General features: G+C 56.4%; 1 protein-coding gene across 2 annotated transcripts in view; it reads left to right on the top strand.

The window, feature by feature from the left end:
- Positions 1–4,781: 4,781 nt before the first annotated feature.
- SELENOI (selenoprotein I) overlaps positions 4,782–24,430 on the top strand; it is a 36,974-nt gene continuing 17,325 nt past the window's right edge. For both annotated transcript variants that reach the window (XM_074820382.1, XM_074820384.1), the window contains exons 1-3: positions 4,782–4,931; positions 23,572–23,640; positions 23,959–24,067. In XM_074820382.1, coding sequence (XP_074676483.1) covers positions 4,884–4,931; positions 23,572–23,640; positions 23,959–24,067 — 226 coding nt within the window. In that variant the 5' untranslated portion in view covers positions 4,782–4,883. The remainder of the gene's footprint in view (positions 4,932–23,571; positions 23,641–23,958; positions 24,068–24,430) is intronic.

Raw genomic sequence — 24,430 nt, 5'->3', positions numbered from 1 at the left:
AGTGGGGGAGGAAGCTAGCCGGGTTATTCATATGCCATGCTGACATCACGTCCAGGCGCCAGAGCGCGGGAAGAATCGGTGATCGCGTGGGGTTGGCGCAGCCGGGTTTTCTCTCACTGCTGTGTTGGTAGATATCTTGCTCTGTTCATTGTTGTGTTGCTGTTGCTCTGTTGTATTAAACCTTTCCTTATCTCAGTCTCGGGGCTTTGTATTTTACTCCCTTTGTGGGGGAGGGGCAGCGGCCGCGTGGTCTCAGACCCCGGCAGGGATTAAACCACCACAGGGGGTGGTTGTGGTTTGAACGCAGCCGGTAGCAAATCGCCACGTGAGCAGTTGTTTGCTCCCTCCCCAACGCGGTGAAATAGAGGGGGGACAGAAAAAGAAGATGGGAGAGCAGGCGCCCACCTATATGCTCAGCTTTGACGTCACATGACATGGAATGCTCCAAGGATCGATCAGGACCCAGCCCTTCAGCTGTGCTCCCTCTCAGCCCAAGGAAAGTTAACTCTACCCTGGCCAAAACCAGGACAGGGCTGTAGGGATGGGAACCTCCCTGGGGTGAGCCCACGTGAAAAACAAAAAAATTAAAGTATCTTTTCTCCATCCCTGGTGCCGTGGTTCTTCCACCCAGCCCTTGATGCGCCTTCTCCCCGGTCCCTTTGCCAAACCTCCCCTTTGGGTCCCTTGCTGACCGCCCCCTCCTCTGCCAGGTCTCCCCCAGGTCCTGGCTCCCAGCTCCCCCGAACTTTATCCCCTCCGTAAGCACCACGACGGGGACGTTTGCTTGGCCCAGAGCTGCTCCTGCCAGAGCAGGCAGCAGGGACTGTGCCCGCCTGCACCCTGCCTCCTGCCTCCTGCCCCCCTCCAGAGCCCGGGGGCTGCGGGGCACCAACTGCAGTAACAGGGTGACTGGACAGCTCAGCTCATTGGCTCTTTTCACCTGAAACAAAGAAATTCACTCAACAGTCAAGTTCTTCCCTGTCAAGCAGATATTCTTTATCAGCAGCGCTGGGGTGGCCCTGGGGATTCTCCACCATACGGGCTCTCAAGAAGGAGTAAGGGACATCGCTTTACAGACACACGCATCGTAGATATTCATTAGATTTCCTGGAAAGGGGTGTCTTATGATAAGGTGTTCCCGGAATTCATTTACGCAGTCCCAGAACGTGTAGTGAAAATAGGGTGAGGGTCTTTGCTGGTCGAGGGAAGAAGTAAGCAGTCTTCTTCACGCTGGTCGCCAGCTGACCCTCTGTCCAGAGCGAGCGCTGTGTCAGTGAAGTCCAGGTGCCTCCTTCCTAAATCAGCAGAATCATCCTCCTACAATAGGGTCTCTGTGTCTCTTTCTTCGAGCTCCCCCTTATCTTACTTTTCCCATTCTAGGAGTTGCCCAGGTGCCCACTGAATGAAATGGGCTGCCCAGGGCAGGGGGGGAGTCCCCATCCCTGGAGGGGTTGAAGAGTCGGGTTGACCCAGCGCTGAGGGATCTGGTGGAGTTGGGAACGGTCAGGGTGAGGTTCATGGTTGGGCTGGAGGAGCTTCAAGGGCTTTTCCAACCGAGATGATTCTGGGATACTGTGATTTTGAGGGGGACACCCCAGCCCCTCCTCGCAGGGGGAAGGACATGGCAGGAGTGGCTGCTGGGTGTCACAAAGGGGGCTCTGCCCAGCACGTGATGTCACAAAGGGGGCTCCAGCCACCCCGTGAGGTCACAAAGGGGCTCCGCCCACCTGCCCCAAAATAAAAGGCCGCAGCCGCACTGGGCCCACAATCATGGCGTGTGGCAACGGGCCCACCTCGGCCGAGATGCTGCTGCTAGTGATGCTCATCCTGCTGTTCCTCCTGGTTGGCGCCATGCTGGCGGCCTACTGGTTATGGGTAGGTGACGGGTGCACCGCGCTGCACCGGGGGTGGGATGGCGTGGGATGGGGTGGGGGGCTGTGCTGTGGGGTGGTGTGGGGTGCTGTGGGGGGGCTGTGCTGTGGGCCTGGGAGGTGCTCCCGTCTCACCCAGCTCTTGTGGTCCTGCAGAGGAAGAGGCAGGAGACAAAATGATGGATGCCAGTGGAAGCTGAGCTGGAGAACCTGAGGAGTGAGCGGCCCTGGCACCAAGCAGACTGGAAATGGCATGGCATGGCACCGTGTGGCACGGCATGGCCCAACTGCACAGCACACGGCACGGCGTGGGACGGCATCATGGTGCAACACAGCATGGTGTGGCACGGCGTGGGACAGCATCATGGTGCAACACTGCATGGCACGGCAAAGCATGATCGCATAGTATGGCAGAGCATGACATGCCACAGAATGTCATGGGAGGCTACAACACAGCATGGCATGGAATGGCATGGCACGGTGTGGGAAGCCATGGCATGGCATGACACGGCCGAACATGGTGCAGCAGGGCACGGCACGGGGTATCCGTGCAGACAGTTGGTTTTTTCGACCTGGCCCCAAGCACCCTGCAAACCTCATGGCAGGCCTGAGCTCGCTCTGTTGGCTTCCTCGGAGGCTTCTCTACCGAAGCACAGAGGAAGGAAGGAGCCCGCACCAAGCCTGGAGACATGGTGAGTGCTGGGGGAGACCCCCAGATCCTGCCCCAGACCCTCAGCCCGTGCCCTGCCCACGCCGGGCAGCCCTGCCCGTCCCGCCGGAGGGGCCGGGGTGCAGCAGGTTCACCTCCCTCTCCTCCTCTGCAGTGACAGCGCGAAGGCACCGAGCATGGAGCGCCTGTGCCCACTACCCCGGATATCGTCCCTGAGCTCCCTCTCCACGAGCAGCTCCAGTTCCGTGGACACCCTCTGCTCCTTCCCGGAGACCTGCCCAGGTGCCATGGCGGAGCTGGCGGCGCGAAAGCGCTGGGGACCCGCCCAGTCCCCGGAGGAAGATCAGGGGCTGGTGGAGAACCTGGGAGCAGCCCTGGGCCAGGACCCCCCACTGGAGCAGTCAGCAGGGACCAGGCAAGAGCAGGTCCCTGGGCATGAGGGGGACAAGGCGCAGACACCCAGGGATGTGGAGCCGGCCCCCAGCAGTCCCCACGCCCGCCTGCGGACGCTGGTGATCGAAATATGGCTGCGGAGCAATGGAGCGGAGCTGCCGGTGCCGCACATGGACACCGACAGGGCTGAGGATGGGGACAAGGAGACAAGGATTCCAAACGTGGAGTCCTTGGAGATGGACAGGAGCAGCCCCGTGAAGTCGGGCAGCAGCAGCCCCGTGAGCCTGGGCAGCACCATCCCGGCGGCTCTGGGCAGGAGCAGCCCAGCGGAGCCCAGTCCCCAGCAGCGGGTGCCCGCGGGCAGGACGCGTGGCCGGGCGTGGGAGGGCTGTGCCCAGCTCTGCAGGGGTACCAAGGCCTGGTGGCAACGGCGCTGCCAGTCCTGCCGCAGGCGCTTCCGCAAGCCCCCGAGGCAACACCAATGCTGATTCCAGCGGGCACCCCGGAGACAGCAGATGGCGGTGAGGGCTGGGAAAGTCCCTGTGGTGACTCCACCTGAAATGTAAAAAAATTAAAGTATCTTGTCTCCATCCCTGGTGCCGTGGTTCTTTACCCAGCCCTTGATGCGCCTTCTCCCCCGTCCCTTTGCCAAACCTCCCCTTTGGGTCCCTTGCTGACCCCCCTGGCTCCTCTGCCGGGTCTCCCCCAGGTCCTGGCTCCCAGCTCCCCCGGGCTTTGTCCCCTCTGTCCGGCCACGCGTCCGTAAGCACCACGACGGGGACGTTTGCTTGGCCCAGAGCTGCTCCTGCCAGAGCAGGCAGGGACTGTGCCCGCCTGCACCCTGCCTCCTGCCTCCTGCCCCCCTCCAGAGCCCGGGGGCTGCGGGGCACCAACTGCAGTAACAGGGTGACTGGACAGCTCAGCTCATTGGCTCTTTTCACCTGAAACAAAGAAATTCACTCAATAGTCAAGTTCTTCCCTGTCAAGCAGATATTCTTTATCAGCAGCGCTGGGGTGGCCCTGGGGATTCTCCACCATACGGGCTCCCAAGAAGGAGTAAGGGACATCGCTTTACAGACACACGCATCGTAGATATTCATTAGATTTCCTAGAAAGGGGTGTCTTATGATAAGGTGCTCCCGGAATTCATTTACGCAGTCCCAGCACGTGTAGTGAAAATAGGGTGAGGGTCTTTGCTGGTCGAGGGAAGAAGTAAGCAGTCTTCTTCACGCTGGTCGCCAGCTGACCCTCTGTCCAGAGCGAGCGCTGTGAAGCAAAGTCCAGGTGCCTCCTTCCTAAATCAGCAGAATCATCCTCCCTTCAGTAGGGTCTCCGTGTCTCTTTCTTCGAGCTCCCCCTTATCTTACTTTTCCCATTCTAGGAGTTGCCCAGGTGCCCACTGAATGAAATGGGCTGCCCAGGGCAGGGGGGGAGTCCCCATCCCTGGAGGGGTTGAAGAGTCGGGTTGACCCAGCGCTGAGGGATCTGGTGGAGTTGGGAACGGTCAGGGGGAGGTTCATGGTTGGACTGGAGGAGCTTCAAGGGCTTTTGCAATCCGGATGATTCTGGGATTCTGTCCCCTCATCGGAGAGGTGCCCAGGGCAGGTCCGCCTCACCCTCCTCTCCGCTCGCGGCGGGCTCTACCCCTGCGGGACCTCCCCACTTTTGTATTCGCAAGAAAAAAAAAAAAAAATCCCTTTTTTGGAGCCGTCCGCACCGGCCGAGCGCTCCCCCCAGCGCCCTCCCGCCCGCTCGGTGGCGCCCTCTCCCCAGCCGCGCGCGGGCGTGGCGCCCTGGTGACGCCGTGGTGACGTCACGGCCACGCCGGGTGGGCCGATGCGGGCGGCGAGAGGCGGGTTACGGCGGCCGGCGGGGGCCTGGGCGGGCGCGGAGCGGCGGGACCGGGACCGTGACCGGGACGGTAACCGGGACCAGGCGGCGGGGCCGCCATGGAGTACGTGACCGCCGAGCAGCTGGCCGGCTTCGGCAAGTACAAGGTACCGAGGGGAGGGTGCGGGGCGGGGGCTGGTTGTGGGGCTCCGGGGGGCGCCTCGGGGCCTGGCCCCGTGAGGGGGGGGGGGGGGGGACACGGACACGGGGCGGGGGCTCACGGGGGACGGCGTTTGGAAGGGAGATACGTGAGGGGGGGGCTGCGGTGTGGGGGGGGAGTGTGGGGGTTCAGTGCTGTGGGGAGGGGTGGCGCGGGACCCGGTGCCGTGGCGGGCGGGAGGTGCTGTGGGACCCCGGGTTTGTGGGAAGGGGGGCGGGGGGGAGCTGCAGTGGAACTTTGTGCCGTGGCGGGGGGGCGGCGAGGGCTGCCGGAGGTCCTGGCGCCGTGGAGGGGAAGCCGTGGGGCCCGGTGCCGTGGGGGGCGTGGGGGGGCAGCCGCAGTGGGGCCCGGTGCTGTGGGGGGGCGGTGCCGTGTAGTGGGCGGGTGGTTATATGAAGTGTGTAGTGTGTGTATCGCCCCCCCCCCCCCCCCCCCCCGGGTGCGGTGAGGTTCGGGGCAGTGCGGTGGGTGCTCGGCTCCGTGCAGGCCTCCACCCCACGCACCGTTCCCCGGGTGGGCCGTGCCGTGGGGGCCAGTGCAATGCGGTGTAATAAAATGCTTGTCCCCGCTCCTCCCCCCTCCTCCCAAGCTGTTTCACGGGGGGGTGCTGGGTGCAGTGAGGACGTGGGAACCCCTCCTTGCGGGAGGGGGCAGGGGGACCATTGTGTGCCCCGCAGTGAGTCAAGGGGTCTGCAAACTGCCCCCCCCCCCCGCCAGCCTGTTTCCCAGCAGGGACAAGGATGGGGTGTGCGATGTTGCAGGGTACAACGTCCAGCACCCCCAAGCTGTTTCCTCCCCCCCACCCCCGGGAAGAAGGACAGGCTGCAGTGGGGGACAGCAGAGCATGGGGCGGTGGCAGTGTGATCGTGTGCTGGCTGTGCTCCCCCAGCCGTGCTCCTGGGGTGGGGACACACCTTCACGGTCTATGGTACCCCATGGTACAACGTTACTGTGATCACATTGGATATGTGTGTGCTCCCCCCAAGTCTGGCCCTAGGAGTGGGGGGCACCGTGTAGGTGTGATTGGGAGTGGTGCTGTGGCAGCTTGCCTGTGTCCCCCCCACCCCAACCCAAACCTCTTCCTGGGTGGTCAAGAGAGGTGGCTGTGACATGTCACTGCAGGCAGCAAGGTGCCAGCTTGTGCTGTGAAGGGGCCACGGGGGTGGGAACTGGGAGTGCATGCGGGTCTGCATTGCTGTGGGAGCGCGGCCAGTCCAGGGGCTCCCCCCGTGTTTAGCTCAGGACCGCGGGGCTCCTGCCCTGGGGCTGCTCCCTGCACTGTCAGACCCACAGAAACGTGCCAGATATCGTCCCCGTGGTGGTCTGCGTCTCATTCAAAGCACTGGAGCCCTTTGAAGAAACTTGCTGTGAGCGCTGAGCGTGGCAGTTTAAATCCCTAGGGGCTGATTTGGGGCCAAAATATGTGGCATCCTTAACCCAGGGGAACACTGGGTTGTGTGTTTATGTGGAGGGGAGGGCGTTCGCCATATTTTTTCTTCTCCCACACCAGCAGTGAAGCTGAAAGGTTCTGCCTCGTCTCCTTTGCTTTGCTCTTGTTCTAGGATCTATCACATCGGGCCACGCTGCAGCCGTCCTTCTAGGGTGGTTCATGGGGTGTCGTTTAAGCATGTGGGACAGTTAGGACAAGTGTGAGGCGTTCAGGGAGCGAAGCAGGTGACGTGCTGTCCTGTGCAGCTGGGTGAGACTCACAGTGTGGGTCTGGTCTCCTCCTGGAGCAGTCTGGGGGGGCTGGGGTGGTCAGGGCTTGCTCACACTTTCCTTTAGCACACTCAGAGCTGATGGGGTGGAGATAAATAGACTAGGTAGAGCGAGTTTGACCAACGTGACAGATTGCATGAGGCTTCCTGTGGAAGACGGATTGTATGGGGATTCGTGAGTAAACTTTGTGTTTAGAAAGGCAGTGCAAGATAGTGATTTTGTGTGGGTGCTGGGAAAAGGTAAGCAGAATGCACTCAGCTTTGAGCCAGGCCTCCTGGAGTGACTAATTTTGCCTCTGTGAAGACAATGCTTTTGCTTAAAGAGGGAGACTATCGTGTGTTCAGCCTGTTTCCAGTAGTGCTGGAGGGTTTGTGGTGCTGCCACCTTCCCTCTCAGGACCTGTTCGGTGAGAAGGGGGTTTCCACCCTCTACAGACGGTGCTGGCAGTTGAACTTGGGAGGGTCCGGGCAACTGCAGCCACCTTCTCGTTTGTGTAGCAGGCAGCAAAGACCCGCTCCCAGGTGATGGTCTTTCTGGAGATGCCTCTGATGGAAACACTGTTGCAGTTAAATCTATGAACCGGATCCTAAATACAGACCAGGGCGAGGAGGAAAGTCTCATCTGGGACCCCCAGTGTAAGAAAGACACAGACCTGCTCGAGCGGGGCCAGAGGAGGCCACGAAGATGCTCGGGGGGCTGGAGCACCCCCCTGTGAGGACAGGCTGAGAGAGTTGGGGGGGTTCAGCTGGAGAAGAGAAGGCTCCGGGGAGACCTTAGAGTGGCCTCCCAGGACTGAAAGGGGCTACAGGAAAGGGGGGAGGGACTCTTGATCAGGGAGGAGGGATAGGATGAGGGGGAACGGTTTTAAACTGAAAGAGGGGAGATTTAGGTTAGATATTAAGAAGAAATTCTTCCCTGTGAGGGGGGTGAGGCCCTGGCACAGGTTGCCCAGAGAAGCTGTGGCTCCCCCCTGCCTGGAAGGGTTCAAGGCCAGGTTGGACGGGGCTTTGGGCAACCTGGGCTAGTGGAAGGTGTCCCTGCCGGTGGCAGGGGAATGGGACTAGATGGTCTTTAAGGTCCCTTCTCACCCAAACCACTCTGTGATTCGATGATTCTATGATCTAGCATATAAAGCATGGCATGGGCAGCATCGGCCGCTTCCCGTCACCAGTTACGCACTGGTGTTGTGCTTACTCGCCTTGGTTTGGGTGGCACGGGGCTGAAATGTGCAAGTAGGTCTCTGATGGGAGGAATCACTCCCAGCCTGGCACAGCTGCACCAGCAGGCAGAGAGCAATAAAGCTCTGTACGCCCTGCGGGCAGGAGTTGGGTCTTACTGGGCAGAAGTAGCTTTGCTGGAGAGATTGTGGTTTTACTGAGTCAACAGGAACTTTGATAAGAGCGGGTGGGTTCACACTCAGCGCTCAAAGAGCATCGTTTCTGCCCTGCACTGGTGCCTCATCTTCATGTGCTCTGCAGCGCCGGTACCTGCGGGTGACAGCGCTTTGCTGGAGATCAAAATAAACTGTATTAAGGAGAGGAATCCCTGCTGACACACCGGGCTGCTGCAGCAGGTAGTGAAGCCCCGGTCAGTCTCTGCAGTGCTCCCTTTCTACGGGTCTTGTTTGCTTGGGGAGCTTTTTTTTTCCTTTGCTATTTTAGCCTTGAGAAAGCGGCTGATCCAGGCACAAATCTCAGATACTGGGTCACATATTCCAGCCTTGCTTTAGGCATTGAGGCTTGTCCTGCTCTGCCCTTTCCTTGCCTGGAAGGTGTGACTCTAGATCTGTCACTGCTCCGTTGATGAAAAGCTGGTTGATCTGGGTACAACTAACTCTTCTTGCCCAGAAAACTTCCACAACGGGGTAAACTCACCCCAAACGGATGGAGCAAGGAGGGAGCAGCGTGGGATGTGTATGGATGGCAACATGAAATAACGGGAGAGTAAATCCCAGAATCATCTCGGTTGGAAAAGACCTTGAAGCTCCTCCAGTCCAACCATTAACGTAACACTGACCATTCTCAATTCCACCAGATCCCTCAGCGCTGGGTCAACCTGACTCTTCAACCCCTCCAGGGATGGGGACTCCCCCCCTGCCCTGGGCACCCCATTCCAATGCCCAACAACCCCTAAGAGCCAGTCTGACCCTGCCCTGGCGCAGCTTGAGGCCATTCCCTCTTGTCCTGGTGCTTGTTCCTTGGCTCAAGAGACTCATCCCCCCTCTCTGCACCCTCCTTTCAGGGAGTTGGAGAGGGCCATGAGGTCTCCCCTCAGCCTCCTCTTCTCCACACTAAACCCCCCCAGTTCCCTCAGCCGCTCCTCGTAAATTAGCCGCTGCCAATCTGCTTTCTCTGCCTTGTCCCCAAAGTAGGCCTGTGTTTTTAACCGCAGTGTAAGAGGTCAGTGTGTGGCAGCAGCACAGCAGGTCACCTGAGAAGGTGGCTCACGTTGCGTCGCTTGAGTATGTACCCGAAGCCGGTGTAGCTGGAAGGCAGCTAGGATGAGTGGTTACTTTTTGGTGGGACCAGCCAAAAAAGGCATGGTCAGAACCCAAGACTCTCCAGTTCCAGCTGCAAGAGGCTCTGCAGCCTTTGGCTCTGCCTCAACAGCTAAGCTGGGCCTGGCAGAAGGTCTCCAGCCCGCATGTGCTAGATTTGGAGGAGAGTGAGCCGATTCGGGGGGGATGTGGAGGAGGCAACATGTGTCCGAGGGAAGCAACATGTCCTCAGAGAGGAGCTCGTGTCCCTGGAGTTGATAGAGCAGGAACAGAAGAGCTTCATGCAAGATGATCCACAGCTTTCTCCAGCCCTAGCTGCTTTACTCCTCCTGCTGCTGCCAGGAGCACATATGGGAAGCAGCGAGTCGAGAGGCCAGATGGTTTTTGCTTTGCGGCGTGCACATTTCTCCTGGCTGGGGGAGAGGGAGGTGTACACTCCTTCTGTCGCAGGCTGGCGTGTTGGGGTGCGGAGGGAACCGTCCTTTAGCTGCTCTTGGAGGGACACTGAAGAGCTCCTCGGCCAGAGGAAGCCGTGCAGCAAAAAGCGCAGCGTTAGCGGAGGGTTTTTAATGGTACCTCTAACACTCCTCCAGTAGGAGACTGTCATTTGGGTGCAGTTTATGTGCCTGTGGAGACAATTTAAGTGAAGCTGACCTAAAATGGGCAGGCAGGGTTTCTCTGCTGGAACAAATACATCCTTTGTAGCTGCTGTATTCCAGCCCTGCCCGGCGGCGGCGTGCCGAGGCTTCCCCCGAGGAGGTGCTGTACGTGGCGGTTGGAGAGCCGGATAAATCCTCGGTGTGTCTGCTCCAGCTCTTCCTCCAGCCTAGTGTAGATGATTGATGCTTCTGGCAGGGTGGAGGTCATGATATCAAAAATAAAGCTCTTGTTTTGAGGCTGTGGAGCAGGATGCGCATGTCGACCTTCCGAAGAAAAAGCAAACCAGACGCTCTGCTGTTGTCGGGTATTGAATGTCCTCTGCCAAAACCAGCCGCGCTGTTACTGTGAAGTCTTGAACATCCTCTGCAAAGAAAGATGTGGCCAGGCACTGCTGTTTTGGAGTGTAAACCTTGCAGTTGGAGGCCAGAGGTCATGATCTGCTTAAAAACCTGCCTACAAATCGCTTTCTGGCAGGCTGCGTGGCAACCTCCTTCTCTAAATTTACAGGGAGGGAGGAAAAATGGGACTGTCTGGAACATTTGCAGAGGTGTCTGCTCCTACTTTGCTTTCTCTACAAGAAAGACCTACCCCTCTCTTCGCTCCAGACTGCTTCGAGTCATGTTTTCACAGAGTAACCCAAACAACTCTCCCTTGTGTGAGCTGTCTCTGCCTTTCCCGAGCGTGGTGCCCAGAGCTGGATGCGATGTGCGAGCTGGAGCCTCGCCAGCGCAGCGGAGAGGGGAAGGATGGCTTCGTGCCTTGCATACAGCACTCGCGTTGCTTCTGCTCGTGCCTCTCGATGAGCTGCGCATCGCATTGTGACTCTCGTGGCTCATTTCAGTGGGTCGGAGGGGGCTGCGCTCACGGCTGCCACGGTGCCGAAAGCAGCTGTGGAAAGTGAGACTGGCTGCAAGTGAGGGCAGAGCGCTACAACTTCACATGTCCTCTTAGTTACAGACAGCCTCCATGCTTTGTCACTGTCTTTTTCTATTCCAGTCACGTGCCCTGCGTTTCCTGTAGCCTTTCCTTGCCCAGTGTTCTCTGAGCTGCTCGTGATTCTGCTTTATTCAGCTCTACCCTGTGGAGTCCTGCACTGTGCTGGTGTCTTCTGCTGCGATGGAGTCACTGATGGCCCTTCCTGGGGCACGTCTTAGAGCCAGCGGTGTGGTCGCTCTATGGCTCTTTCATCCAGCTCACGTAGGAGCAGGGAGAGTTCTCGAGCGACGGGTGCTGTGTATGAGGCTCCGGCCACATGTGTGAGTGGTCTCTGCTTGTGTGTTTTCCTCACCCTGTGAGCTGGGTGGAAGTGCAGGTGCGAGCCTCTGTCGTGATGCCCTCTGGACCTCGGGCTTTCCTTAGCGGTACCTCTTACCCTCAGGAGTAATGGTTTGGTGGAAATGCCAGCGAAGGAGGACATGGGAAGTGCCTCTCCTCATGTGTGGCGTGGGAGGGATGCGAGAGGGAAGGCGCTGCCACGTGGCGTGGTTGGGTCCAAAGGTGGGACAGGCTGGTGTCTCGCCCCAGAAACTTTGGGAGCAGCTGTGAGTTCAGTAAGAGGAAGGTGAATTGGGGCTTGGGAAGTACCTTTTAGAGCAAAACTACTGCGCCCTAAAATCCTTCTGTTTCTGTGTCCTCGCTTCTGAGCACAAGGCGGTGACAGCAGCCCCGGGTAACACACCCCAAGCAGCACCGGGGTGGGGGGGGGCAGGCAGCAGTGCGCTCACCAAGGGCTGTTGTGAAGAGGGTCTTTGTCTCCTTACCAGCGTGGGCAGTAAAATGAAGTCCTTTTGCCTCATGCCTGCTGGGCTGAGGCTTGGCAGCGACCAGGAATGCTTAAGCGCTAGAAAAACCATCCCGACTTTCTGCTCATCCCAGCTTCTCTCGGTAGCGACCCACGCTTCGCTGTGGGTTTGGCCGATGATCTGCTGTGGGATGGTTCTGTGCTCCCGCTGTGGAGGGAAGTACCTCAGCAGGTCCCAGCATCGTTCTCCTGCCAAGGCATTCGGCGTGGAGCTGCCCAGAGCAGCAGCGAAGGGTGATGTGGGCTCTTTCTTCTCCGACTGCTTGTTCCTGAGGGTGGGGAAGGCATCTTGTGCTGTGCAGAGCTGTGTGGTTGAGGGCGGGCAAGCCCCGTGGTGGGTTCATACATAGCAGAGATTCACAGAATCATCTCGGTTGGAAAAAGCACTTGAAGCTCCTCCGGTCCAACCATGAACCTCACACTGACCGTTCTCAACTCCACCAGATCCCTCAGCGCTGGGTCAACCCGGATTTTGCACCAGGAGGTGCTGGTCTGTTGTCCTAATAAGAAAGGCGTTCGGGCTCTGTAAGGTGCTGTTTATTAATGCTAAGGCTAGAAGGAGAGAATAGTACAGATAATCTTAAATCCCTTTTAGGTGGTGGGAACCCTGGGTGATGTAGCATCAAATGGGCCTCCGATCCACATGCAGCAGACCCCGTCCATAGAAGGTATTTCCCACATTTCAAACATTCAAGCTATTACAGGCTTTTCTTAGAGGAAAACTACTCTATTCCTCATTCCCAGTGTCAGATGGAAAGGATGTTCACAAGAGCTTCTTGCTGTGCTCCTAGATAAAGGCAAGGACGTGCAGGTGACCCGGTCACTGACACCAAGTGGGACAACGAGCTGGGCTGAGTTTATCCTGCGGCTGAGGGGTCTGTGGAGCACAGCAGGGGCCTGGGCATGCTCTGCCATGGGGGTCCCTGGCTTCATGTGTAGGGATCTCCTGGGCAGGCTCACTGCAGGGTTTGCAGCAGTGTATCGAGGATGGTTGTCTCGCAGTGTCAGGTCAGACCTGGTGTGCTGAATGCACCAAAGGGCCAGGCATCTAGTGTAAAGGATTTCTTTTAATTGTGGAAAGTATGGGTGCTCTTCTCCCTTTTCTACACCCTTCTTCCTGGTGGGAATTCCTTGATCTGTCCCAAACCCGAGCTAGCACCAGCAGCTGACCTGCCAGGTGTTGCAGATCCACAAGCCGTGCGTGTATCGTGCTTTGGCTGTGGATTGAACGGTTTCTGTAGGGCCCATAAGCCGGTCCCACGTGGTCCACTCTGCCCTGAAGAAGAGGGTGCTCTTCCTCTCATCCAGCCTCAAGAAATCCTCTTGCCTTCTGACTTCAGAGGATTGCAGGGCTACAGATGCTGGGCTGCGGGAAGCAGATGGCTGGAAGCTCTCTCTGGGCTTTTATAGGCTGCTCTGGAAATCTGAGCCCTGAAGAGATCTCCGCAGGGTTTGCTCTGCCGAGCAGACACACCAGCGTATGCCAGTGGCAGTTCAGACCAGTGGAATGACAACAAAAGTGGTAGCGAGAGCAGCAGAAAGGAAAGCTTTTTGATGCTAAAGATCTGGATTTGAGGCTGGAGGCCATGGGGATTAATTAATAGGTCAGTCTTCCTCACCCCCAGATGAACCACTTGCCTCATCCTGCAGGATCCTTCACGTGGAGGGTGTGAGCCCTTCCAGCCCTGTTCTTGAATCACTTAACTCCTTCCCCCAGGGCTCTTTTAATTGCTCTGAGACTCTGTGTGTGTGTGTGTGTCTGTGTCTGCCTTTAAACAGCTTCCCAAGGTGCCACTCTGCTGCACTGTGGAGGATGCTGCCAGGAAGTCCCAAAGTCCTCCTAGACTCCATGACCTGTAAGATGAGTGGTGTAAAAGTTAGAGGTGCACTTCCTCTTCCTTCTCCTGTTCTGCAGTTCAATTCAGGGTTTTGAACCTCTGCCCAGCTTCGTGTGTCCCTTGCAGCTCTTGTGGTCTGAAACCTGCCCGGCTGCCGCAGTTGGGGGAGCCAGCAGCAGCGTTTATATGTTAACTGGAAACAACCTGGCTCACAAGCCTTGGCTGTGCTTTGGCTCTGTGTGAAGCAAGGCGATGAGGGGAAGGGATTTATCTTGCTTTCTAGAGACGCTTCTGACATGCCTTGTAAAATTTTGATGAGTGATGAGCTGGTTCCGCTCCCAGGATCTAGTCTGTGTGTTGACATCTCTTTGTCTTGAACAATCCTGAGATCGCTTCTGGCAGCTTGGTGGGCGGTTTGCTGCTGCTGCAGGTCTGGTTTCTGAGCAGTGGCCTTTGCTCTGTGGAGAAGAGGAGGCTGAGGGGAGACCTCATGGCCCTCTACAACTCCCTGACAGGAGGGTGCAGAGAGGGGGGAGAAGTCTCTTGAGCCAAGGAACCAGCGCCAGGCCAAGAGGGAATGGCCTCAAGCTGCGCCAGGGCAGGGTCAGACTGGCTCTTAGGAAGTATTTCTTTGCAGAAGGGGTTGTTGGGCGTTGGAATGGGCTGCCCAGGGCAGGGGGGGAGTCCCCATCCCTGGAGGGGTTGAAGAGTCGGGTTGACCCAGCGCTGAGGGATCTGGTGGAGTTGGGAATGGTCAGGGTGAGGTTCATGGTTGGACTGGAGGATCTTCAAGGTCTTTTCCAACCCAGATGATTCTGGGATTCTGTATCAAAGATACTGAACCACGTTTTGGTTCAGTGCTGAACCACGTTTTTAGCCACACAGTGGCAGTGATGAAGCCCTTTGTGGTCAGGAACCTACTCCTACTTCAGTCTGTGGTGGGTCCTGTGAGGTTTCCTAGGAAGAACTTCAAACCTCTGTGGATTTTGATGTGAGAAGATGACTTGCCCGGGGACACACAGCTTGGCTGCCAAATAGCTGCTGCATCAGCAGGACTGTCGGGCCAGGGCTGCTCTTCTCTGGGTGGTTTGGTTGATGCTCACAGGGTGATGCTTGTGCTGCTGCAAATGACCTTCTTCTGGGGAGGGGAACTGCCTTTGGCTCTACACTGCTGCTTGAGGGGGTTTTTCCTGCAGTCCCTACCCCTGAAGACGTGAACTGGGCAGCCCACGTGCGCGATGGGTGAGGGCAGGGGAGTCCTTGTCCTGTCCCGCAGCGGGAGCCCTCCTGGCTCTTCCCTTGCTGTGCAGGTGGAGGATGCAGCTCCTGCTCTGCCTGCATCCCTCTGCATCGTTTGCCCCACCTGAAACAGAAGATGGATGTCCCCAGCCGGTGGTTGGGGACATCGGCTAAAACCAGGTGCCTTTCTCACGGGTCTGAGTGCGATGGAGGAGTAGGAAGCAGAGCGCAGCAGCCTTTTGCTCTTCAGGTTCCCTTTAAAAAAAGAAAAAAATTTAAAAATCTGTTATTTACTCTATATTTTTGCTATCTGATTGATCTTTGCACGCTCCTTTCTCCTTTGCTGTCCTGCTGGGACTCTGCTGTGATGGTTGTCTGTGTCTCCCACACCCTCAACAGCTGGCCGAGCGCTCCGGCTCTGCTGCGCTCCCCCATCCCCCTTGGCAGTGTCAGCACAGAGCCAGCCCCAAAACGAACACCCATAGGGACGTGGAAAGGAAGGTGGGTGACACTGATAAACGTGTGGGTGTGGGGGGCTGTATGACCCCTTTCCACATGCTGGAGGAGCCTCGCTAGCCCTGTCGCAGAGGGTGGCGTGTGCAGGAGAGCCGGGTTGCAGTCACTTAAAAATAGTGTAGGCTGCTTGTCAGCCCATCTTGGGGCTCCTTAATTGCACTGAAAGTTTACTGCAGTGTTTATTGGTGCGTGTTGAATCTTGGCTTCAAGACCTCCATCATAGAAGTCATTAATTAGCAGCAAGTATTTGGCTGTTGGGACGGTTTGGAGGAGAAGCGGAGCGCATTGTGGAAATTAAAGTATCGCTTCCTGTAGCTGGCTCAGAAAATGGCCACGTTCTTAGGGCTTGACCTGACTTGCTGTGCTTCAAGTCTTGCACAAAGCAGGATGTCAGGGCTTGCGAAGTAACGCAGCTTTTTCCTGTTAATTGTGAATTTCCTCTTTGTGGAGAGGCGGGATGAGGGATAGAGAGAGGCAGAGTGTTGCGCGCTATAGAGGGTTACGTGCTTTGGGAAAAAAATGTTTCATTTGTGCCTTTCACACAGGTTCTGTTGAAACTTGAAGGTATCTTCCCCCTCCTTCCCTGCAGTGCTTCATCTGTAATCATCTCCTGATGCGTGTGGGCTTGTGTTTTCCTTTGATAGATCTACTTAAAAGTTCAACTTGAGTTCTTTTTCCTGGGATTGTAATGAATTCTCTTTTCTTGCACCGACCCGTGTGTTCTCCTGGTTGGTCGGTTGGCATCAAACCCAGCTCTTCCCTGGGCTTGGCCCAGTTCTGCCATGGCCTCGTGGTCCTCTGGAGAGGAGACTGGGGCTGTGATCTTGCAAGCAGCTGCACCTCCCCGGAGGCTCGTGGCCTTGGCAGGGCCGATCCACTGCGCTGACCCTGCAGGAGACGGGCTTCGTGGTGCTCTGCGGGGTCTGAATGCCCTCGGGAGGGCACGGGGTGGAGGTTGAAGTGTGCCTGGGGATGGCGAGCGACTGCTGCCTCGTCCCCTGCCCCCCTCCCTGGGTTGTGATGCAATACTTGTCCTGGTCTCTTCTGTTCTCTTTTGGCACTGAGAACAGGCTTGCAAAACTGCCTGTGCTGGGTCTGATCCTTCCCCTCAGGTACTTCAGCCCTCTTTTCGAAGTCCGAAACAGCTCTGGCAGTGGTTGGAAAGTCTTCTGGCTGTCGCAGTGTTATTATAACAGGTTTTCTGTTGGTGCATTTTTGCTTCTGCCTTTTCTTCCTCCCCCTGTAGTTCCTTCCTGAAGTCCCTTCTCTGATCCCTCCATTCCCACTCCAGAGGCTGATCCTCCTCTAACTGCATCCTTGCCTCAGGCCCTTGAGGGTTCATCTTCCTCACTCCTGTGCTCGCCATCTGTGTGTCCTTTCTGCAGCTGATACCTCGAACTGTAGCGGAAGCGGCGGTGACCCATATTCATGGATATTTAATGCTCCGAAACAGAGGGAGAGCTCCTGGTTGCAGAGGGAGTTGGCAGGCTGTTTGCTGAAGCCTGCCATCAACAGCAAGTGTTGCTCCGTGTTACACATCTGCAGGGGAATGATTTCCTCCCGCTCCTGGCACAGTGGTGGAACGGGGTCAGGACTTGCAGTAGGGTGGGGGGACTGGCTACCTGCTCCATCCTGGTGCCAGCACAGACCTGCAGCTCTGGATGAGATGCCTGGAGCTCAGGTAGCCAAGGGTTGACTCGAGTGTGGGCTCCCCATCAGGTGGGTTTTTGTGAGTGAGCTCCTGGGGTGACCACAAGCAGGTCCCATCATGAGCTGCTGTTCTGGAGGGTGAGTCTGTGTTCTGCTGATCGAGGGTGCCAGTTAAACTCAGACACCAGAGTGAAAAGAGTAGGCTGATTTTGCTGTTAATAATTAAAGGATGCAACTAAGTACTACAGAAAATAAGCAGTAAGAAAAATAGAGAACAGTACACTTAATTATTACTACATACAGTTAAGCAAGGCAATGCACACAATCATTGCTACATGACGGGGAGAACAGTGATTAAGAAAGATCCCTCATGTATCCAGACCCTCAGACGCTGGCAGCCCCGGGTCAGTGAGGATTTGGAGTCCCTCTCCCTGCAAGGGGGAAGTCCCACGCGAGGCGTCCACCCGTAGCTGAGGCGTCCAAAGTCGGAGCAAGCGGGTCCGGCCTTCTGCACCAAACCTCAGCAAGGCAGGATAGCTGGCACCTTTGGTTTGAGCGGAAACATCTGGTTTCATCCTCCTGTTGGATTCCACCCAAAGCCCGGCCGGGGCTCGGGGGGGAGAACCAAGGGAGTTTCTAACAAGGCCAAACACTTGGGGTCTCGACCTTGAACAGATGCTTTGCATCCCAGTGTGTTTGTTTTATCTGTCTGCAGTCCCTCTGCTCCGAGCTTTAATTCCTTTGATGTCTAAAACCTGCCTGGTGAAAAGCAGGCAGGAGGAGGGAAGCGATGCCATCACTGAACGCTTTCCCAACCTTGGAACATTTTTAAGATTCGGCTGGACAGGGGCCTGGCTCATCTTGTCTAGACCCTGCTTTAGCCAAGAAAGGTTGGACCAGCTGATCCTTGAGCTCCCTCCCAAGCAGGTACTCTGTGATTGAAGCTTGCGCTGCCAGCTGGTCGGGCAAGCTGACAGGACACCTTCACCCTGTTTTGTGCCTGCTGAGCTGCTGCTGCTCATGGTGGGAGCCAAACCCCTCGGCTGGTGTGGTGGTTGTGGGTTTACCGCTGCCAGTAAAGAAATTACCTTAGAAAAGATAAACAGGACTCAAGTTAATAAGTACCGTTAAAGCACAATGTGACTTCTCACAGGTCAGCAGAGCATGGGCATAGTGCAAGTGTGGTTTGTTTGCACTGGCATGGCTCTACTCAGCTGGGATTGTTGAGTTCGCTGCCTTTGGCTTATCTTGAGCCTGATCAGAGAAGGCTCTTAGCCTTGCACCCTCTTTGTATTTAAGGAGATTTATAGGAAACAGCCTTACGGACTTGCTGGGGCTGCTCTGCTGAGGCTCCTTCTGCCCTGCTCCTGCTGCTGGTGCAAGCGGTGAAACGCGGGCTTGTGGCCAGCAACGTGGGCTGCCCTGGACCTCGCCGGAGCACCCGCGAGCAAAATGGGGGTGTACAAATCCTTGGCTTGCCGTCCCCAGCGTGGGTGCCTGTGCCACCGGTGCTGTCCACCCCTAGCCCGCCCCGGCTCCATTCAGGACCCAGAGCACCCATGTGACGGCATTCGGTCTGCTGCTAGCTCCGGGTAACCACATTACTTAAAAGTGGAGTTGATTTTCTGGCCAGGAAGGCTATTAGTAGTATCTGGGCTATAAATCTGTATTTTTTTTCCTCCTTGAACGCGTAATTGGTTCTTCCAGAAACATCCTGATTGTATGATTAATGTTGTTTTTAAGCTATATGAGCCATTTGTGTCTCTAAATCCCATAACGATGCCAGTCAGCTTGCTGCTGCACCCTCAACAGCACTGGGGCTGGCTGTTGGGGTGCCCTGTGGCACATTTTGGGGTGACTGGATGAAGGAAGCAGGGGGGGGCTGAGTGATCCTGTGGCCGTCCTGGCACGGACGGGGCGCGGGGGAGGCTGCTGCTGTGCGCTGTGAGTGAGGAGATTGTTGCTGTGAAGTTGGTTTTGCTCTTTTCAGAAGGAGTTTAAACCCAAATCCCGAGGGTGGGCTCCTTCCTGCAGCTGGAGAAGCAGCATCTGCATACATGGTGCTATTTTAGAGCAGGGCCTGTTACAAATGTCTGTCTGCTTTGAGAAGGAGGCTCTGAGGTCTCCAAAATTCCTTCTGTACACTCATGCTTTTCCTTTGACCTTCTCTCCCTGAAAATGAAGGAGAAATCAGAGTCCTCACTGGTGGCAGAGTCCTAACTGGTGGCAGAAAAATGACTTGGAGAAGGATAAGTCACATGCATGAGTCACTAGACCGATGTGTACAGACTGAAAATGGAAAAAGTGATGCTAGTTTGCAGCAAGGATGAGGTGGGTGAGTGACAGAGCTGGTGCTGTGCGTGGAGAGCTAAAACACTGCTGTGTGTGTAGCCTTGGGAGTGTTTCATCACAGCAGCTGAGTGTGAGACGAGCTCTGGGCGAGGACGAGCCCCATGGCTCAGCCTGGTGCTCTGGGGAGCTGTCGGGGCCCCTTCTTCAGCTTTGCTCCAAGTGTATGAACAGGCAGATCCAGACAGATATCACAGAATGATCCAGGTTGGAAAAGCCCTTGAAGCTCCTCCAGTCCAACCATGAACTTCACCCTGACCGTTCTCAATTCCACCAGATCCCTCAGCGCTGGGTCAACGCGACTCTTCAACCCCTCCAGGGATGGGGACTCCCCCCCTGCCCTGGGCAGCCCATTCCAACGCCCAACAACCCCTTCTGCAAAGAAATCCTTCCTAAGAGCCAGTCTGACCCTGCCCTGGCGCAGCTTGAGGCCATTCCCTCTTGGCCTGCCGCTGGTTCCTTGGCTCAAGAGACTCATCCCCCCTCTCTGCACCCTCCTTTCAGGGAGTTGGAGAGGGCCATGAGGTCTCCCCTCAGCCTCCTCTTCTCCAGACTAAACCCCCCAGTTCCCTCAGCCGCTCCCCATCAGACCTGTGCTCCAGACCCTGCACCAGCTCCGTTGCCCTTCTCTGGACACGCTCGAGTCATTCAATGGCCTTTTTGGAGTGAGGGGCCCAAAACTGAACCCACTCATCGAGGTGGGGCCTCACCAGTGCCGAGCCCAGGGGTAAGATCCCTTCCCTGTCCCTGCTGGCCACGCTATTGCTGATACGAGCCAGGATGCCATTGGCCTTCTTGGCCACCTGGGCACACTGCTGGCTCCTGTTCAGCCAGCTGGCAATCAACCACCCGAGGTCCCTCTCTGACTGGCCTGTATTTTTCTGGGAATGTCAGTCTTCAAAAAACATTGGCCCTAAAGCTAAAGAAGTTGAAGTGGCAATTTTAGTCTGTAAGAAAGAAACCAGATGAGGAAAAGCAGTTGCAGGAGGGCTGGGTACAGCGGATGGTTTTGAGTTGAGGCAGGTCAGTGGTGTTCTGGCAGGCATCTGTCCTGGGCAGGCACCTTGTCCTGGCTGCCTGGGAGCACCCTTGGGGTGCCAGAGCGAGCCCCAGCTCGGTCCCTTTGCTCTGTTGGTGTCCTCGGAGCTCTTCTGACACTTCCAGGCAAAGAAATGTCCCTCCAGCAGACAGATTGAAGCTGGGGTGGTTGTATCAGCAAACCTCTGCAAAACAGCTGCCCTCTCCCCCAGTTTCAGGTCTCTGAGTTCCACAAGCAGGGTGGGAACATATGTGACCACAGGGAAAAGCTGCTTATTGACAATTATCCCCAGGCTTTGGGGGGAGAGAGGGAAGTTTCCCGGGACATGGGCCTGCGGAAACTTCCCCCAGGTACCTTACAAACATGGGCGTAGAAACTCCAGAGCGCTTCCCCAACCTTGCTCCAAGCATTAGGTCTGTTTTCTTGTTCCAGGCTGTTTTGGGGATAATGAGATTTAATCAATCTCCAGCTCTCCTCCCCTAACCAGTGGTTCAAATCCTATTATCTTGTAAAGCGTTTGGAATTCTGTGCTCTGAAATTTCGTTAAGCTGGGATGGAAATTCCTTGCGGCTTAAACCTCGCCCCTGTATGGCGTTGAGTTTGGGGCTTTGTTGCTGCTTGTTCTGCAACTCCTACGGGTTTTACTGGTGTGGGGACGTAAGTGCTGGGGCAAACTCCCAGCAAGATGGACCGATCCGTGACGGGGAGGGCAGGGAAGAGCTGGTGGGAGCACAGAAACGCTTTGCCAAGGGTGGGATTTGTCCCGTTCGGAGCAAATGCTGGCAGCTCTCAGCCTGCTCAGAGCCCGGCGAGACCTGGTGCCCCTTCTTTGTGCAGGTGTCTGTCTTGTGTGTCTTTGCCCTTTCCCACCGCTTTTTTTCCCAGCTTTTCAAATGGACAGGCTGCTTCCAGGGGAAATGGGGTTTCCAGCCGAGGAGAGAAGCGCAGAGGGAGGAGCAGGCTGTCGGTGCAGAGAGGGTGGTGGGTTCAAGGCCGGGGAGTGGGTGGGGACCTGGAGCTGATGGGTTTCCTTTGGCCAACCTTATCTCGTGGGGTGCATAGGTTATGTCTGGGGTGGAGAGGAGGGGTGGAGGCTTTGCTTTCGCTGACGCTGCTCGTGAACTTGGGATTAGACTCGCGTGGGGTGGCGGCGGGCGCTGACTCCAGGGAGCTGCAGGCGTGTTGTCCCAGCCACAGGCACCCAGAGTGTGTGGGTGGCACGAGCTGAGCACTGAGCACATCAGCCAAAGAGTTTCGTAGCCTATGAAATTTTTCTTGGGCTTCTTATCAAACTATTACTTGGGGAGGAGGACTTTAGATGGGGTAATCTTTGCTAGGAAGGGGCTGTGAGCTGGAGAGCAGATAACAGCTTGCGGTGCTCTTGAGAGCCAAATGATGTCAAATTTTAACTTTCAAACTGGAAACCGTTTTGTAGCTTGTCTGGGTCTTTGATTTTTATTTCTATTTTCCCCACCATATACCCACCCCGACCACCTCAAATGATCTAAAAGCGGAGGGATGAGGGGTGAGAGCTCTTCTTCCCCATTTCCTGAAGGCAGCAGCTGCCTCTGCAGAAATCTCAGCTCCTTAACAGAGAAGAGCCCTTCTGAGGAGCCCTCAGACCCATCCTGTGTGGGGTACCCACGGGCCTCCTGCTGTTCACCCACCGATTGTCCCCCTTCAGAAATGCAAACTCCAGCTCGCTGAGCTGGACGCAGGCAAGGAGCGAGATGCTGATCCTTCACCAGCTCAGTGGGCAACTTCAAACTGCTCAGCCCTAACTGAATAAGGAAAAATGACATGGGTCCTACCTTCAAACAGTGCAACGTGTCGCCTGTTCTGTTTACGATCACTTTGCTCCCTTGCTGGCCCCAATCTCCATCCCCCCATCCTGCCCCATGTCCCGTCGTACCCACAGACCAGCTCAGGTCACCTGTGTGGCCGCACTGGGAAGCTGGTGCCTCCTCACCTCTCTTTAGTGCCAAGTGACCCTTTGTGTCTGAAACAGAATCCCAGAATCATCTTGGTTGGAAAAGACCTTGAAGCTCCTCCAGTCCAACCATGAACCTCACACTGACCATTCTCAACTCCACCAGATCCCTCAGCGCTGGGTCAACCCGACTCTTCAACCCCTCCAGGGATGGGGACTCCCCCCCTGCCCTGGGCAGCCCATTCCCACTCCCAACAACCCCTTCTGGAAAGAAATGCTTCCTAATATCTAGTCTAAACCTTCCCTGCGATGGGATGTGCGGGATTTGGAGGTACTTGTGGATGGTTGGTGGTGTTTTGGAGTATCTGCAGGACAAGGGTAGGGGGGGTTGAAGACCTTTCTTGGAAATATCTGCTCTTTCTGGGAGGAGAAAGTCTCTTCCAAGTGACTGGAGATGGGTGAGACAGTGATAGCTGCCATCTCAATGGGCTTTGTCCTTGACTGAGGCACAGCAGCTCCTGTGCAGGACCTCTGGGGTCAGTCACAGGTTGTGTCTGGGTCATTCAGAACTGTCAGCACAGGAATGTGTCACTTGAAGCCTCCCCATCAGTGTTCTGTCCGTCAGAGAACAGTCTCCCATCCCAGGGACCCCACCAAGGGGGCTCATCATTGTCCTCCTGCAGCCTTTGGCAAAAGGAGGGGTGCTGGGGTGTGAGAGCCAAGGAGCCTGGAGACCCGCAGGGCTGCAGGAGTCGCCCCAGCCCTCGTGGTGGCTGGGGAAGTCCCCTCTGCCCTTCTGCGTGCTGAAGCCACGGGCCCTGGTGCTGCTTCTCTTTTGGGGCAGGACACTGCAGGATTGCTCAAGCAGTCCTTGGTGGATCAGTGCCATGGTGTGGGTGCATGGAGCTGTGGGACTGTCCCTTCTTCTCTGGCTTGTGAAGAGCATCACCGGGCCTGCGGTGTGAGGCGTTGGCTGTAAAAGAGGTTGTGTGTCCTCAAGTCTCTCCCCACCTCCCAAGAACCATTGCGCTGGGCATGTCACCCACCCTCCTCCTCGCGGAGCTGCTGCCTGCGGAGGGGCGGGGTGGGGGGCAGACGTGAGATGGGCACCCAAGAGCTGCCTCTGCAGGTCTGTGGCCGACGTCGCTGGAGCTGGTGGGTGCTTTTTGGGTGGTTTGGCACCATCCCTGGTGAGATTCTGTCCCTGACCTGAGTGTTCTAGCAGTGCCAAGACTTGGGGAGCAGGTGTCCTCACGGAAAGCTCAATATTCGGGATCTCTGGCTGTTCACAAGTCATGTTGGAGCCCTAACTATTTATTTTTTTGTTGTTTTTCCCTTGTCGTTCACAGTACAGTGCCGTGGACAGCAACCCCCTCTCTCTGTACGTCATGCATCCCTTCTGGAACACGATAGTGAAGGTGAGACCACATCCTGCCCCAACTCGACCAGCAAAACTTCAGTCACCACAGAGCCATCTCTGTAAAACTGTCCGCCAAAAAGCCCTGCTTCGTTTGTGGTGCAACTAATTACAGAGGCTGCTGCCTTGCAGCCTGCCCCAAGCTCACTGCATTGCAGCTTAAAGCTTCCTGCTGCCCCGTGGTACACCAGATGCGACTAAGCAGTGTTGTCTAATGCCCAGACGATTGTAACCAGGTCTCTGCCGTGGCTGGGAGCACCACGTGGTCCTTATTACATGTTTTAATGAGTTCATGTGTTCTTTTGCTGCTTTCCCATAGATCTTCCCTACCTGGCTGGCCCCAAATTTGATAACGTTTTCTGGCTTCCTGCTGCTTGTCTTCAACTTCTTCCTCATGGCATACTTCGACCCTGACTTTTATGCTTCTGGTAAGGCTGCATGTTCCTGGTTGGGTGCAAAGCATCGGAGTGGTGAAGTCTGTCACCTCCTCTGCTGTGACTTCTGGTGCTCGTTGATCAGGTCTCTTAGTCTGGGCCTTCCCAGAGGCAGGGGGCTGGGACAGAGTTGAGGGGTTGAACTCGCTGGGCTTCGTGAGGAGGCCTTGTCCAAGTGCAGCTCCTCCCCTCCGGCTGCTGGGCAGGCGACTGCGGGCGAAGGAGAAGGAAACAGCCGAAATCTTGAGTAGGACTCGGCTCTGTCTACAGAGCAGACAAGAATCCAGTGCCCTCATTTTAAAATCTAACAAGGTTATGTGGGAAATTGCTTCCCTGAAGTCAGCAGGTAGAGCCTTG

Source organism: Strix aluco, chromosome 3 (genome assembly GCF_031877795.1).
Source record: "Strix aluco isolate bStrAlu1 chromosome 3, bStrAlu1.hap1, whole genome shotgun sequence".
Lineage (NCBI taxonomy): Eukaryota > Metazoa > Chordata > Aves > Strigiformes > Strigidae > Strix > Strix aluco.
Note: the sequence above shows the minus strand (reverse complement) of the source record. Positions and strands in the feature narration are given on the sequence as shown.